Raw genomic sequence first — 17467 nt, 5'->3', positions numbered from 1 at the left:
TTAAAAATTGTCACACTTAATCTGGACGCTTGGAGAAAAACAGTCCCAGTTTAGAAGCTTGACTGTTCAACAAGGAACCTTTTAAATAAGGTCACACCTGCAGCATTAGTGACTTACTTCAGCATTCAACATTTTGTAGTTCTTGTTTGTGGTGGCATTGAATAATCAGTTCCTCCAATGCTACCATAATTATCAATTTATTCTGACAATAAAGATGTTTGCGCTGATTTCAGAATGCAGACTAGATTTTCAATAAATGCTTTCCTCATTTTTAAATAGGGTGGTAGTGATAGACACTAATGTTTTAAGAGGGACTGGATTCAAATTCTACCTACACGCATATTTGTGTGTTTGTATTGATATGATCTGAAGAGAAACCAGGGTATTGATAAATGCACCACGTTCACACCCACACACATGTAGAACAGCAGAGAAATTTAAAAGCCATTTGTGAAAAATTATGTACAGTACATTTCTTCATTGTCAACGTTATCTCAACACCAAATATATATAGTTCCTGACTAAAAGAGATTCGTGAAAGTTACATGCCCTTAACCTTTTAATTATTTTGGATAAGAACTCCCATAATTTCTAGGACCAATGGTCTAGATCCAGAGTTTATATACACACTTGCCTACTTGCATAATACAGAATGGTGGCAATAACAAGTGGCAGCCCATTCTGCATTGGGATACAGCACAGCAGGGCTGGCAGTATACAGTAGCCTGAGTGGTCTATGAATTTCAGGTCAGTTCTGCATGTGAATATCATTCAATGTCCACAAGCATCTAGAAAATATTGCCAGTTGTTTGGGCATAATTCAACAATATTTTCTGCCAAGACTTAAAATTCTTGACAAATGTTAAGGGGACATCTGAAGTACAAGTATTTTTGCAAAGGGAAACATCAAAAAAGCAACATTAACACATTTCAAAAAGAACACTTTCTGTTTTAGTTCTAGATCCTTACTTTTTAATCATCTGGTAAAATCTAATCCTAATGTTTGAATTTGCCCAATCATTGGAATCTCAACTTCTGAAGTATTTTTTCCTCCTTAAAATTTTTTTTTTTGAGGTAGATATATATATATATATCTTAAATTAGTATGTTCCTTAAATTCCACATATTATAATGTAGGATTATTATCTGTGGTAGGATAATTTACACACTGAAGAGAAATAATATTAATGAGATGATAAAAAGTTCTGGAAAGTCCAGGGGAAGTCATAGGAGTTTATGGTGGCTTTGAATCCCTGAAACAGCATCCATTATTTTGTATTTGGAGTGAACTGCTTATGAGCTTATTATGGATTTAAGCATTGGGAGGGGGGGAGTCAGCCAGAAGCACTGTTTTTGAACTCAGTTGGGTCACAGGAACTTTCTCTGCACTCCATTCTAATTTGCAGTTTTGCTATAATAAAAGCCCCAGATATATTGCTACTGTCTAGACATTTTATCTGAAACAAGTGTCCTTCCTAATCCCAGAGGACTTTTCTATTTTATTTCCAGTAAATCAAAGTCTGTGAAGAGCTTTGGTTCTTACTGAGACATACCCTTCACAGTCCAGTGATTGCCAACAGTGGCAAACCATTGACAGTTCATTTACATATAAGCGATGACTTTCATTGAGTAGCTGGCCAAAAAAAAAAAGAAAAAACACCAGTGGACGTTCAGAGAGCATAGCCAATATTTCTTGCTCTTTGATGAGGATTGAGTGCCAATTTATTTATGGAAAGGTAAGATTTCTTTTTATCATCCTTACTGGGTTTCTTCTTTTTTTTTTTTTTGCTTTTGTTTCCAAATGTAGGCAGCAGTCTTACAAAATGTCTCCATCTCAGAATTCTTTAGAGTCATTATGCCTCAGGAAGATGATAGTAGTAGTCCTACAACTCTGATGGGCCCAGTTACAGCTCAGTGGGAATTTTTTTGAAACTATTTTTTTTAAACTAAAAAAATTAAAGAACACTAAGACTTTTGAGATCAAAAAGCAGCAATGTTAAAAAAATTATGAGTATAGAATCATATACTATATCACTATATAGCAAAAAAATATAGTCGCCTGCATTATGATTCATATGAATAAAATGAAATTATTTTACAAAGCAAGTTTTTAAACTTATTTATATTGTTCCTATGCATATAGAAATTTTAATTGTATTGCCTAGAGACTAAGGAGATGTATTTCTATTACCTCCTTTAAGAATGAAATATTTTTCATTCCAACATTGGGAATTTCCATTAGAGGAAACTGAGATTTTACTTCATTATCTATTAACTCAATCAAATGTTGCTGTAAGGTTCACTTGTCTGTGATTTGCTTCCTGACTTAGTCACTGTCTTCTAAAACATTTGTTCCCTCTTCTTCCACTTGCTCCTTCTTCTTTCTATCTCGTATTGATGCAGCAACTAGAGCACCAGCAACTCGAATATCAGCTGATTTTAGCACTGGGTGGCCTCTTGCTGTAACATAAAATAAATAGATATATTGATTAGCTAAAGGGAACACAAATTAGGATGATTCTAAGTTGAAACTTTAATGGACAAAGATAACCAAAGTGGTAGATATGAACTACTACACATTTCACTGATACAAAGTTAATATTCTATATTGCAAAATATTAATACTGTACATTGTAAAATAAGCATGATTAAGAAATCAGATACATTGATATTAGCCTGAGATACGTTGTTATTATGGGTTGTTATTATGCTTTCAAATGTACTTGTCTATGTGATTTGTGGAAATTCCTAAACAAGTTTGATTTTTTATAAGTGAGCTGTTTCCTAGAGGTTTCATATAACATAGAGAGAGAGAAAGAGAGAGGAGAAGAGAGAAGGAAGGAAGGAAGGAAGGAAGGAAGGAAGGAAGGAAGGAAGGAAGGAAGGAAGGAAGGAAGGAAGTTTAGAAAGAAAGAAAGAAAGAAAGAAAGAAAGAAAGAAAGAAAGAAAGAAAGAAAGAAAGAAAGAAAGAAAGAAAGAAAGAAAGAAAACTTTTTTTTCTTGGCTAATCTATGACATGCTTTTTAAACTAGCATACTAATTTGACTTGGAAGACTTTTTAGAATATTGCACAAATCTTTTTTTTTTAATTAGTAAAGCAAACATTTCAGCAACAGTAGAAAAGTAACTGTGAACTGTGATAATAATATTTCAAGTAATAAGAGCTTCACAGTTAAAAAGTGGAAGTTAACATAAGCAATGTTAAGCAAGTAAGTGGTGGAACCTCTCTTCCTGTAGAGGGCAGGAAAGATTCCCCTGAATTAGAGAATTAATACAGCCTAAGTACGGTGTGATAGGAAGTTCTCTTCAAATTAACTTTTTAGTAAAACAGACAAGGGAGAATTAGAATTAGAAATTCACCTCTCCTTTAATTAAAGGACTTGGAAATGTATTAACCAACTCAGAGACTGAAACAACCAGGGGTGGGCTGCTGGGGGTTCCCAGGGGTTTGGGAAAGTCCCTAGCTAAGATTCTGTGCAGTTGGGAGAATCCCCAAATCCCATTCCTGGCTGGCCCTGCCCCGCCCACCCCGCTCCTCCCAGGAGTCCCTAAGCAACCCACTTTGGATGTAGGTAAGTACAGGGAGCGTGTGGATGCTTGGGGATGGCAAAAAAGAAAGGCCTCCCAGAAGTTCAGGAAGGTCAGAAATGGCCCCGTTTCCGGATTCCAGAGAGCCTCCGGAGCCCAGGGAGGCCATTTTTGCCCTCCTGGAGGCTCGAGGAAAGCCTCTGGAGCCCGGAGAGAGCAAAAATGCCCCCCCAGGCGTGGTGCAGGTGGCTGACTAGGCCACTCCCACCATGGCCATGCCCCCCGGCAAACAAGGCAGAGAAACCTTTGTTAAAATCTTTGAAGCCCACCCCTGGAAACAACCCCAAAGTCTTTTAACTGTGGCTAGCCATTACAAAGGAAAAAATTCATCCAAAGAAGCCATCTGGAAAAATTATTATCTTGAGGGGGAAGATATGAATAATTGTACTAACCTAATAATGACTATGAAAGAAATAAGTATGGAATTTGTATGGATCAGGACATTGTTGAGGAAGGGGTGGTCAGGATAATATAACCTGGTCCCAAGTAACTATTAGTTGCTGCTTCAGGAAGGGTTACAGGGGGTCAAAGATTAGCAGGCCTTATCAGTTGGGTAGCAGTTATGTCTCTTTTAAGTCTGAGGTACTTGCAAATGGGCACTTAGCTGCTGGTTGTTTATGAGGATAAAGCCAATTATTTTGCTTTTAAACAGAATTGAAATGTAGTCATGAATAAATGAGAGAAACTGAATAAAAATCAATTTGGCACCAGGATCTTAGATCATGTAGGTAGCCAGCGAATGATTTCAACATCCAGCAAGTTGGGCCAAACATTTATTTTAAAAAGCATTGGAAATTACTTGGATGGAAAATATAAATTCTAGTTACTAATTTATATAGTAATCCAATTTTCTATTTCTGGGACTTTACTGTATCTAGTAATTAGTAGTGATGCGAGGCATGGCAATATAGAATTATGGTAGCTCAGATTCAAAATGTTTAAATATTTTGTAAGGATATGATTAAATTGGTATTATGCATTCTTGTTAACAAAAACTGTTAGATTAAGAAACAGTTAAACTGTAGGTATTTAAATATACATATCCCAGATTTTTGTTCTAATGGGAATAAAATGATTATAGTAACTCCACTATGTGGAAATTTCAAAGTAGATAATATTTGCTATATTTTAGGATTCTAAGTTGAACAAGATGGAAGATCTTTTTTGTTGGCCAAAGCATCAAAACAGAACTGTAGTTGTACAGAACATCCTGACATTTTCAAGATGGAGATTTTAACACCAACTATTCATAATTTTTCAGAGTATTGAAATACATATATGAGACTCAGCAGTGCACTCTTGAAAGTGAGTTAGGAGATTATTGAGTTATAAATAATCAGAAGAATGTGAAATAACAAAATTCATTGAATAGCTTCAATTTGTTCATAATAAATGCCCAGATCCATTGTAAATTTATATGCTGTCAAGAGTTTCTATGGATAGTGAGAGAGGTAGCATATCATCATCTTCTTTTAAAGACCCCATAATCCCTTTGCAGGATGGAGTCTGGACAGCTGAATGGAGCTGAGTGTTTACTGGCTGGATGCCCTTCCTGTCACCAGTGTAGAGTTTTATTCAGCAGATATATTCTCATTGTGCCGAGAGAGAGAAATATCTGCTTCTACCTAGGATTGAATTCACAGCCTCCTGATTGTGAAGTGAGAACTCCACCTCTAGGCCACCACACCACTCAGAGAATAGCATATAAATTTAATAAATACATACATAATAAATAAATAATAGTTTGGGATGATTTCCTCAGCCTAAACCAAAAGTTAACAAAAGAGCGATGAAACTTAATGTAAGGAAACACTGTGAATATGAGAAAAATCAACCGTAATTTGATAGCTGTATTAATACAGTTTATACTATTTATAATTAACCATGAAAAAAATACCCATGTTGGGTTTATTTTTAAATGAAGTGGGGTCTGTTTCTTTGAAAAAAGCATATTTGATGTGAGGTAATGATAATAAACAGCATCATAGTTTTATTAAACAAATTTCTGGTATGTTTATACTTCAAAATATTAGCGCAATTTGAAACCATATCTCAAAATGTTTATTCCAGCACAGTGGAACAAAGAGCTATCTGATCAGGAACATCTCCCTTTAAAATACTTAAAAGGGTGGAGCTTTAATCTGTAAGAGAAAGGGGCCACAAAGGCATGGTAACATATTAAATGTTCTGGTGTTGCTCTGGAAAAAATAAATAATGACAATTAATATTACATTGATTAGTAGCTGTTCAAGACAGATATATTTCTTCATGCAATGTATAATTGACAAGGGATTGATTTTTTAGAGATAATACATAATTTAGAGATAATTAGATAATAACTGCTAGTTAAAGCAACTTTAAAAGATAGATGACAAGAGATTTATAAAGTAAGCAGTTATCACAATGTTCAAAACTGGAATCTCCACGTCGTGGGACAATGCAGCTCAATGTCCTAGTCTGAACTGTCAACTGCAAATATATAATTACATACATTTTCAAGCTAATCTACCAGAGATTTTTTTTAAAATAAATCTCTATAAAATACCATCCCAAACCAAAAGGGGAAAATTGGAATCCGGAATGATAAACGAATAAAGGGAAACAGATGGAAGTCATAACTGCAAGAAGCCACAAACTAAAAATTCTCTTGGCAGTATATGTGAAAGCTAAACAGACTTTTATAAAATTCTGAATTAGCAGGGACACAAAGGAACCACTTTCTATTTTCTTAAAAATAAGACTTGAGATATTTGACAGAGACTAGCATTTCTTTTGTACAAAAATTAAATTTTGTGCTAAAATTATTATCTGATGTAAGGTTACTTTGAATAAATTGTTCCTGAGACTTTGTTAGCAGTGAACAAATGAATAGGCATATTGCTCAATTTTCACTGGGCTTGCAAAGATAATTGTTTTGCTAACTATTTAAGCTTGTTACATGGGGGCTTTAGAAGGCAAGCAAGGACGGATGGGGGCAGGTGAACGAGCTTATACTGACCCATTTTCTACTCGCCCAGTCCCTAGACTTCCAGTCTTGAGAAGTTATAAAGAGATTTTAAGGTATCTTGAATCTTCATCCTGTCATATCCTTTCCCAAAGTTAAACTGCAGCCCAAATCCAGGTCCAAGTGGCTTTGTGCTTTTACAATTTCCTCTCCTGGAAGATTGTTAAATATCTACAATAAATTAGTGTTTCTCAACTTTAGCATGTCAGTTCTCATATTTTTAAGACTGTTTAATCCATTATTTTGGGTACTAAAATGCTGCTCTACTCCAGTAGGAAGGAGAGCAAATTAATGGACTTTCGTACTCTTCATTAATCCCTTCTAGGATTAATCCTGCTAAATATTCGGTATTAGCATCTCCCACGTTGCTTGGTATCAACATTCCTCAGTACATATTCAGAAAGGTTGGGAGCCTGATAACCTGCTGTACCAGAAGAAAATACAAAGACTTGCCCTCTGAAACCACTTATTAACAGCCTTTATCTAAACCTATATAAAGCATGTTGCAAAGACAACTGACAATTGCCAAAAAGAGAGCATGCAATTAGTATCTGAAATAATTGTGATTATATTTTGTGCTAATATTAGCACTTTAAAACAGAACAATAATCCCAGACTGCATTATTCTGAAGGCCACTCAGCTGGTGATACAAAGCTATGGATGACAGTTCTTGATTGTTCATTACATTTTGATGCTTTGCACAAGCAGACCCCTTTCACTCGTATATAAATGTAAAGCACTTCGGAATTAGTATTTTATTGTAGCATTGATCAGATCCTTTGCTTATTTTGGGGTGTCTTGTGATTACAGAAGCAAACTATTGTAACAGTTTCAGTAAGTATCTATTAACACAAAGTTTTATCTAAGTCTGGTTGCATGCATGGATGAAGTGAATGTGATATTCTTCTTTTAATGATTAATGTTTCTTTTCTATGACACACAAGTTATAAGGAGCAGAAACTTATAGTTATCAGTTAAGGTCTTGGAGCCAAGCACCTCACCTTCACTTGACATCTCATCCAGCACAGATTTTGCCAGCAAACACACATGATAACATCCTAATTAGAAACTAGTATTTTTAACAATAGGAGGCTATATGGTAAATTATACTGTGTATACTAGAACAAGGAGCTAGAAATATAGCAGAAGACTATTTTCATTCTACAAAGCTTAGAACAGCATGTAAACTTTACTTCCAGTTCTCATCCTCTTGGACTGAAATCCACTCTTTTCATTAAATGGGGAATTATGATAATAAATTAATTCATGATCATACAACAAACTATATATGAAGTATATTTTTTGTTTAACCCAGGAAAACTCCCTTGCAAGTTTAATTCATTATATTTTATCAGCAACTGCAGGAAGATTCATTTCTCTGCTGTTTAATTTAAAAAAATTTTTTAAAAAAAATTATTTAGTTTTTTTAAATTAAACAGCAGAGAAAATTTGTAAAATCAAAGTGACTGGGATTCTGGTATAAATCTCTGCTATATGTAGGTTCTAAAGTTAGTGGTCTGTTATATTCAGCTTTCCTTTTCAAATACATGTTATTGTAGCATGTGCAATGAGGTCATATTTTCCATTTGTAGGAACAAAATGCCACACCGTATTTATCATTGGGTGTTTTGACCCTGAAAATATGCTTTCTGAAGAATTATTTATTATGGTATCAATTTCTTACTAAAGGAAGTATTAATTATGTAATATATCCAAATTTCTAGTGCTATTAAAAGAATAAGTCTTTCATACATCTATTAAATGAAGCATTAGGAGTGCATATTTTCTGCATATTCAATCAAAAGCAGCCTCCTATTAAATAAGCTGAAGAATCCATTTCAGGAAACTGTGTTTCCACATCATGAAATGACTACACTGTGTTGGTTATTTAATCCCAAATGCTCAATCTCCAAAAATTCAAAGAGCTTTTTCAAGAAAGGATCCTTGATTAGACAATGTTCTTCTTAAGAGGACCTTGCCACATCGCTACATTTTGCTACCAGGATGATTTTGATATGGTTCTGGTCTCAAGCTAATTCAGTTCTTCTGACTGAGATCCTGATGGTGGTTTTAGTTGTCTTATGCATATGTTCTTTCTCATTCATGCTACTTGTACTATTTTTATCAATATATGAGCATTTGTGTTTTTGTTTATTTTACCTATATTGTTGTATATTTAATTGACTGGGTATGACTCATTGGGACATTATTTTTATTTATACAGGATGCATTACAAATACAATACATTCTACAAACATTGTTTGTTGAATAGCTTCATTCAGGCCTTACCCTAGGATATTTTTTCCATTACTGTTCACCAAATAAGTAACAGAATTATAGCTAAGCATGCTCAGTCATCACTAGTGTATTCTGGGTTAGTGATGCCTTTAGGTTTTTCTAATTTAAATTTGTTTGCAAACTGAAGTTTCTCTCAGATCAGTGTCAGCTTTCTCTCATGCACACAAGGTACTTCTTTGACTACATATGAATTTACACATAGATAACAAGTCCAACATTAAAATGAAAGATTATTAAATATACCTTGCATATCAAAATAATTTAATGTCACTTGAATACCTTGATATATGGATCAGGTGGGTCATTCTAATACTCTAGTTCAGACAGAAAAAAATATAAACATTTAAAATTGCTTCATTCCTGAAATCTATAATAGATTCAAACAGTTAAGCTACAAGGCACATTTTAATTAATGTTGAAATGTTCCCAGCATGATTAATTAATAATCAGTCAGGAGAATCGAGTCACATGAATAACGAGATGCTGGATTCCATGCTGATGGTTTGGGCTTTGTATGTAAAACATCATTTTTCTACATAGATTTTTCTCACCTGATCCAACCTGAAAGTTAGTAAAAACCTGAATCTTTGAATAATTGGCACCAGTGTCTAATGTAATGTGATGCTTTGTATTTATTATTGTTATTTTATTTTATCATTAGTATATGTAGACTAACTAAAGACTTTGTTTGAACTGAAGTGGTGGATAAATCACACAAAATAAATCAACAAATTTTGGTCAAATGCACATAGTTAGCTAAGAGTAGGGCCATTTAAGTCTATGGAGACAGGTGTTTTAAGAAAAAAAAACAGCCTCATAATTTGTTCTAATGTCAAAGCATGGCTTGGAATTTGCAAATGCATTTGAGTGGGTATCTCCTGCAGTACAAAATGTCTTAGCCACTTATTCTTCTTGCATAATAAAAATATTTAGCATTTAGAGTCTATCAACAAATGTCAACATCATTTCATGTTATCTGGCGTTCGTAACTCTTTAAAAAGCACTAGAAGCATAATGACATAATTAGTAGTGGTTGGAGTATTTTGCCTAGATGTCTTTTATTCGTTTTCCTTTATTAAAACTGGGGAGAATGCATCTTGTAGATTAAATCAAGTTTTGAAACATGAAAATGGAAAGACGTCATAGGAATTAAGGTATTGAGGCTTAGATTTGCATATACCTTGACCGAGGCTTTTTTTCTTGCTTTGTTTTTTCTGCTTCTTTTTAATTAATAAAGCTTTGCTGTGGATCCTATTTTGTTTTTGAAACTTGGATGGCAACAGCAGTTTGTGAAATTTCTTAAATAAAACGCCCAATAAAAACAACACAATTTATCATGGTTAAAAATATGTGTGCAGTCATAAAAATCAATGCAAATATGTCTATTAAGAGATTAAAAATAAATGTAACACAGATCTGACACGTGCCCTTGAAAATAACTAGCTGGACACAATTAAGTTTTATTCAAAGAATGAAATTTTTTTCAATTGTTAATTATGCACTGAAAAATATGCATAATATACTTGAGCTTTCAGTATATTAAACAGATTGAGTCTCCCTGATATTGAAATTCTCTGTCGATATCAACAGAATTCAGATACTTAAATGTTTGTAGCCTTATGTAACATGATGGTGTCTTATGACAAGTGTATCTATAGATTTCAAATTGAAAATCTTATATCTGACAGCTTTTTCTACAAGCAAACAAGTTAAACAAAAATAGATTTCTTTCTTGGTAATTTATATAACACTTCTGAATGATAAATAATAAAACGGAAAATTGTACCATAATTTCAAGTTTATAAAACACATGAACCAATTAGGTAATTGAAAACTGAAAAAAAAATTGAAAAAGGTAAATATGACACTTGCAAATTTTTGGCTATGTTAACCAGACACGTTAATCATATTTTAGCCAAGGGTTGTACAAATGCAGCCAATGAGATTTTATACTTATTTCTTGAGCCAATTCATATGGCAGCACGATCTCAGATTGTCTTATTATATAACACAATTCCATCTTTATGAAATCTTAATATATTTTATCATACAATTATTCTATTTTTACATCTTGTTACTATTATTGTTAATATTAATAATCATTAACCTACCACCTGATTCCAACTGACTCTGGATGGTTTACAGATTATTAATTTAAAAACAATACAAAAAGCACAAAAACAACACAAAACAAAGGAACAGTTATGGCAGAGAAAACAAACAAGGAAAAGGAAGAAAGGGAGCATCAATCATCCTCCCCAAAGGCCTGGGTGAATAGCTACTTCTTCCAAATAAGAGTAAAATGGGAGGAGAATTTAAATTTCAAGGAGAATCACATACCAGAGGATATTTAGAGAAAATCTGGGGTCTCAATAGATGACATTGCTTAATCAATGGAAATCAACACACACCAAATCTTCCAAATCAAACCAGGCCAGAGGTGGTATTCAGCAGGTTCTGACCAGTTCTGGAGAACCGGTAGTGGAAATTTTGAGTAGTTTGGTATGCCACCTCTGCCTGGCCCTGCCCCCATCTATTCTTTGCCTCCCAAGTCTCAGCTGATCAGCTGGGTCTTTTTTTGTTGCCTTGCATAGGAGAGAAAATGGGAATTTTACAGTATCCTTCCCCTGGAGTGGTGGGGGAACTGAGATTTTACAGTATCCTTCCTCTGCCACGCCCATCAAACCAGACCATGCCCCCCAAGCCACGCCCATAGAAACGGTAGTGAAAAAAATTGAATCCCACCACTGAACCAGGCAGATAGCTAATGAAACCATCAGAATTTGCAGAATGTGTTGTTCCTATCTTACATATGTGGCTGAAACAAAAAGAAATTGTCTGATGTATTAAAACAATAATTGCTTTGGATAGTGAGAAAGGCAGATATAAATTTAATACATACATAATCACTACAAACAAGTGCTTTTCTGCATTGTCAGGCACCACCATACCCCAAAGTTAGACAGATCAAATATTATATCTTTACCTAATTTATAATTGTCCCTTGAACAGCTTTCTCCTCTAAATCTTCCCCCTCCAAATGTATAACCAAAGTACTCAGCATTCCATCCTTCCAAAGTCGGCAAAAACGAGGACCCAGATTGTTGAGGGCAATAGGCTGACTCTCTAAACTGCTTAGAGAGGGCTGTAAAGCACTGTGAAGAGGTATATAAGTCTAAGTGCTATTGCTACTTACTATAGTATTTAATATAAAATTATATAAAATAATACATCTCACATATCTACACGTACATAAGGGTGCTATGCAAATTCTCAGTGAATCAATAATACAGTTTCTGTATTGTGCTATATCTACAAAGTAAAATGTATAATCTTGGAATTATACAAATCAGAGATTGATAGGTTATGGACCCTGAAATAATATTGTGTTTTAAATTCCCATATTCACTCTCACTGATAATGTTACCTAGTTGGGTCATGAAGTATCTGCAAGCAAACAACCAAGTTCAGACACCCTGAAGAATTCCAAAGTTAAAATTCTCAGAGTGCATTATAAAGTCACTTAAAGCAACATCAATACCATTTAGATAGTACGCTGAACAGAATACAAAAATAGAAAACAATAAAAGCCACTATCCAAACAGAGTTGTCTCAAAGTACGGCTAAGCTGACCAATGTGTCTGCTAGACTTGCTTCCTTGGGGAGGGCATCAGAAACATGGGGATATATATATGTATAAACATATTTCTAAACTTAAATTCAAAAGCTATTCCAAGAATGAATATTGTATTAATGATTTTTTGGAAATCATACTTGTCAGTTGTTTTCCTGTTTCAGAGACAGGATCACATACTTGACATCTCTAAATTTCTTGAACTGACTGCAGATTTAAAGCTGTTCTTCTGTCTCTGATTAGTCAGGAAACAGTTGTCTCAGAAAAGGAAGAACACACTGCTACTTGTTTTATCAAACTCTAATTGCATACACTCACAAATGAATGTGTTACATTCTCTCCTCTGAAAGACATTATTTTACTTAAATGCCTTGGTATATTTTGTTTGAATTTGCTATTTTGAATAAACATCATTTTGTTCTAACTACTCTACAGAGACCCATGTTTAATTTTGCAGCATGTACAATCCACCAACACAAGACATAAAATAGTATAAAACTGCAGAATTTGACAGAGCAGAATGACAGAATGACAAAAGTTGGAAGGAACGTTAGAGGTCTTCTAGTCCAACCTCCTGCTCAGGCAGGAAGCTCCATACCTTTCAGAGAAATAATTGTCCAAACTTTTCTTTAAAACTTCCAGTGTTGGAGCATTCGCAATGTCTGGAGGCGAGTTGTTTCACTGATCAATTATTCAATTATTCTGTCAGGAAATTCCTCCTTAGTTCTAGGCTGCTACTCTCCTTAATTGTTTTCCATCCATTGCTTTTTGTCCTGCCTTCAGGTGCTTTGGAGAATAGCTTGATTCCCCCTTCTTTGTGGCAGCCCCTGAGATATTGGAACACTGCTATCATATCACCCTTAGTCCTTCTTTTCATTAAACTAGACATACCCAATTCCAGCAACCATTCTTTATGTGTTTTAGCCTCCAGCCCACTAATCACCTTGGTTGTTCTGCATTCTTTCTAGAGTCTCAACATCTTTTTTATATTGTGGCGATGAAAACTGGAAGCAGTAGTTAAAGTACTAAATGGTGTAGGATAAAGATTAGTCAGATAAATCCTATCCTACCCCTCTCAGTTTTAAAAGGGAGACTAAACTGCAGGGGAGCTGCATTCTAGACAAGTGAGGAAAAACATCTCTTTGAGTTATGAAAGCACAACCATGACCATTTTTCTGTCTTCTTTCCTATATATCTGCAAGTTGTTTATGCTTTCTCTTTTCTTTTTGTTTTTTTAAAATCACAGGATTAATTTTCTATTGTCTGTGACCCACCTGCAAATGTTCAATAGTGAGTCCAGTGTAAGTGTTTCTATGTTATGAAAATCAAGAAGACGATTGTTCTTGGAGGTTATGGATTATACGGGCACACTATAAGGAGACACTAAAAGATATCCTATGCTGTGAGCTGGCAGATGAAATGTATTACTTTGGGTTCTGCTGACCTCTCAGGATACACCTGAGATCCTTAAGCTTTAGCATATTTAGTTATTTAGCATATTTATGCTGGTTGTGTTACAGCTAAAGTCAATTCTGTTGACTCTGTTCACTGACTCAATGGTGGTCTCTTAGCCACGCCGACGCTCTCAGCCGCTGCCCGTTGCCAGCACCTGTGGAGGACCCGGCCCCGGTACATGCCATTTTCGATGCCAGTGAGTTCAACATTCCAGTCACTGCTGGCGACATCGCCCTCCACTCCAAAAAAGACAAACTCATCGCCCAGGTTCTGGACTGGGTACGGAGGGGGTGGCCGGGCAACGATCTCTCAACTGAATTCTCACCGTTTAAAACCCGCCAGCAAGAACTTTCTAGTTTGCAGGGCTGCCTATTATGGGGGACCAGAGTTGTCATTCCAGAACCACTGCGCACACCCGTCCTGAAGGCGTTGCATGAGGGACATCCCGGCATCGTCCGGATGAAAGCGTTGGCTCGGAGTTACGTCTGGTGGCTGGGCATGGACGACGAGATCGCCAAATGGGTAAGCTCCTGCCATCCCTGTCAGGAATCCAGGCCTAAGCACCGCCAATCACCACCCCAACCAAATGGGAAAGTGCCAACGCACCGTGGTCACGTTTGCACATTGACTTGGCCGGGCCATTCCACGGCAAGACTTTCCTGGTGGTCGTTGATTCATTCTCAAAATGGATCGATGTGGCCCTCCTGCTAGCAACCACCACCCGAGCAATTGCCCAGGCTCTGACCCGCCTATTTGTTACACACGGTCTGCCTGACACCATAGTCTCAGACAATGGGCCCCAATTTACGTCCACAGAATTCAGTCGGTATGTCACCAACCTGGGCATCCGACATATCCTGACAGCTCCCTTTCACCCGCTAGCAATGGGTTGGTGGAGAGAGCCGTTAGGACAGCAAAAGAAGCGTTGGCAAGATTCACTCAAGGCGACTGGCACTCCAGACTCTCTCGTTTTCTTTTAAGCCAACACTCGACCCCATGCACTTAACTAACAAGCCCTCCAAGGCTTTACTGAGATTAGATTTGCTTTCTTCTCCCATTACTTTCCCTGTGCTGCAAGCTAAAAAAAAATCCCAAACAAATTTAAAGGCTAAGAACAGTATCATTCCCCATTGCATGGTTCCTCTGGTGCTTTTCAGTGATTTCCAAAACATAGTTTCGAATAAAAGAATTTCTTAATGTTGATGCAATGCTACAAAAGTATGATCTTGGTGAAATACTAGATTGTTGACACTAGAAGGACATGATTTGTTCTTGGGGTGGCATGCTTTTTTATGGTACAAAGGAACTAAAACACAGGGGTATTTTAGAAGACATTATATACAGGAGTCTCTGTGGTTAAACTGGGAGAAGATTAAAAGACAGTGTTATTTGAAAATTCCAGTCTAGTTATCGACTATTGAAGCATTTTCTTATTTTATAATATACAAAAAGGAACAGTTAGATATGGTGAAATATTGAATGCAAAGGGTGAACTTAAATCGATGCAAAAACTAGAGGAACAAGGTATAAAGATGAATTGGTTTCCATATGCGCAAATACACTCAGGGTATGATATTCTAAAACAGAAGGTTTCTATGATAAACTGACTGACTTAGATAAGATTTTGGCAGGTACTGATGAAAAGGTGATTAAAAAATTGTATGGATATTTATTAGAAATTAAACTAGAAGAAGAGTAAGTTAAAGAAACTATGATTGCTTGGGGGAAGAATTTTGGATATGGGATTGATTTAGAGAAATGGCAAAAATTGTGGTCTCAAAATTATAAAATGACAATGTCAACAGCATATAAAGAAAATTTGTATACGATCTTTTACAGGTAGCATTTTCCCCTGACAAGAATAGCAAGAATGTTCAAGAATAAATCCGAAAAATGTCATCAGACACCTGGCTCATATTACCATAAGTGGTGGACTTGTGCAGATGCTAAAAAATACTGGACTAAAATCCACATGTGATTGGAAAAAATGACAAAAAAGCATATAGACTTGAAACCAAAGATATTTTTATTGGGAATTTTACCTGAAATATATAGTAAAGACTTGAAATACCTGACTGTAAATGTATTAACAGCAGCTAGGATTGTATTTGCTAAAAACTGGAAAAATGAGAAAATACCATCACAGGAGGAAATCATTAAGAAAATATTGGAATGTGCTGAAATGAGTAGATTGACATTTGAAATTAGAGAACAAGAGGATAAACAATTTTATAAGATTTGGGATCTTTTCTATCAATGGTTAGACAATACAGTAATGAATTATGTAGACTTTTAGAAAATAATAAATATACAAAGATGTACTTCTTTCTTATTATATCTACAAAATGATTTTAGGATAGATTTGGGGTGGTAATATGAACTGTTATAAGATCTAAGTAAATTATGGTTATCTTGTAAAACATGAATGAATAAAAGTATAGTCAAATGATTGATTAATAATGATACTAAGATATTTAATTTTTGATTGACAATATGAGATTATATGTAATGTAATTGTAATTGAAGACTATGAAATGGAAGCACAAAACAATTTGTAAACCAATCGGCACACTGTATGTACACCTATGGAAGATAGCTTGATGTTTTTGTTTTGTTTGTTTATGTTTGTTTTTAAAAACCAGTAAAATTTGGGGGGGAAAAAAGTATGATCTTGGCCTTCTCTTTAATTTGCAATTTACAGTAGCATCTCTGTCTAAATTTACTAGTTTTTATTTCTAACTTAAACAACTCTTCTGTGTGAATTATACACATCTCTGTTTACTAGATAGATAGATAGATGGATAGATGGATGGATGGATGGATGGATCGATGGATGGATGGAGACCAAGACACACCCAAACACACACTCAGTTGGGTAACAGCACTTGTGACATTGTTGAGACTTTGAACTAAGCAAGATTGAGCTAGATTTGGATGAATATCACTCCCAAGAAACAATCCTTCGTGTTTCATAGTCTCTTCCAAGTAAGAATGCAAAGGAGTCTGCTCCAGATAAATGGTATCCTCAAGCTACCAATGTATCAAGATATCAAAAGCAGCAGTCTAGTACCTAAGCCGACTCTGCTAGCAGTGATCCAGAAAATGTGCAGGATGAATCAGATGATGGAGGCCCTTAGGTCCACCAAGCTTAATAATGTGTCGTCAACTCCAAAAAGCTGATGAAAGGCACTCATTTCAGCTTGCCTGTGGTAAGTGATAACTATGCAACCACTGGTAGCTAGTTTATCATTTGGAAACAACAGTTTTGACCTGAGCTTAATGCTTTCATATCTCTGAATATTGTATGCTGGTTGTTTAAAATGGACAGCCATATAAATTTTATATATATATATAAACTTTTAAAAAGAGGTATCTTTCTCTGTTAACTGGACATTTTAATTGCTTTGTACTTTGTTTAAGCTCTAATTTGGCTTTGTACTCCCACAACAAGGCAATGCTTCCATGTTGTTGCCCAGCAAAATACAGT

The 17467-nt window shown here is 35.3% G+C and overlaps 1 protein-coding gene across 1 annotated transcript in view; it reads right to left on the bottom strand.

Annotated features, from left to right (window-relative positions):
* Positions 1-2326: 2326 nt before the first annotated feature.
* The window catches only part of IQCM (IQ motif containing M), a 99588-nt gene continuing 84447 nt past the window's right edge, over positions 2327-17467 (bottom strand). The window contains exon 8 of the mRNA XM_087936740.1: positions 2327-2460. Within this exon, the coding sequence (XP_087792866.1) occupies positions 2327-2460 (134 nt within the window). The remainder of the gene's footprint in view (positions 2461-17467) is intronic.

The sequence above is a fragment of the Pseudonaja textilis genome, chromosome 6 (assembly GCF_049901715.1).
Source record: "Pseudonaja textilis isolate UNSWEBS1 chromosome 6, rPseTex1.2, whole genome shotgun sequence".
Classification (NCBI taxonomy): domain Eukaryota; kingdom Metazoa; phylum Chordata; class Lepidosauria; order Squamata; family Elapidae; genus Pseudonaja; species Pseudonaja textilis.
The sequence above is the reverse complement of the archived record's forward strand: the minus strand, read 5'-3'. Positions and strand labels throughout refer to the sequence as shown.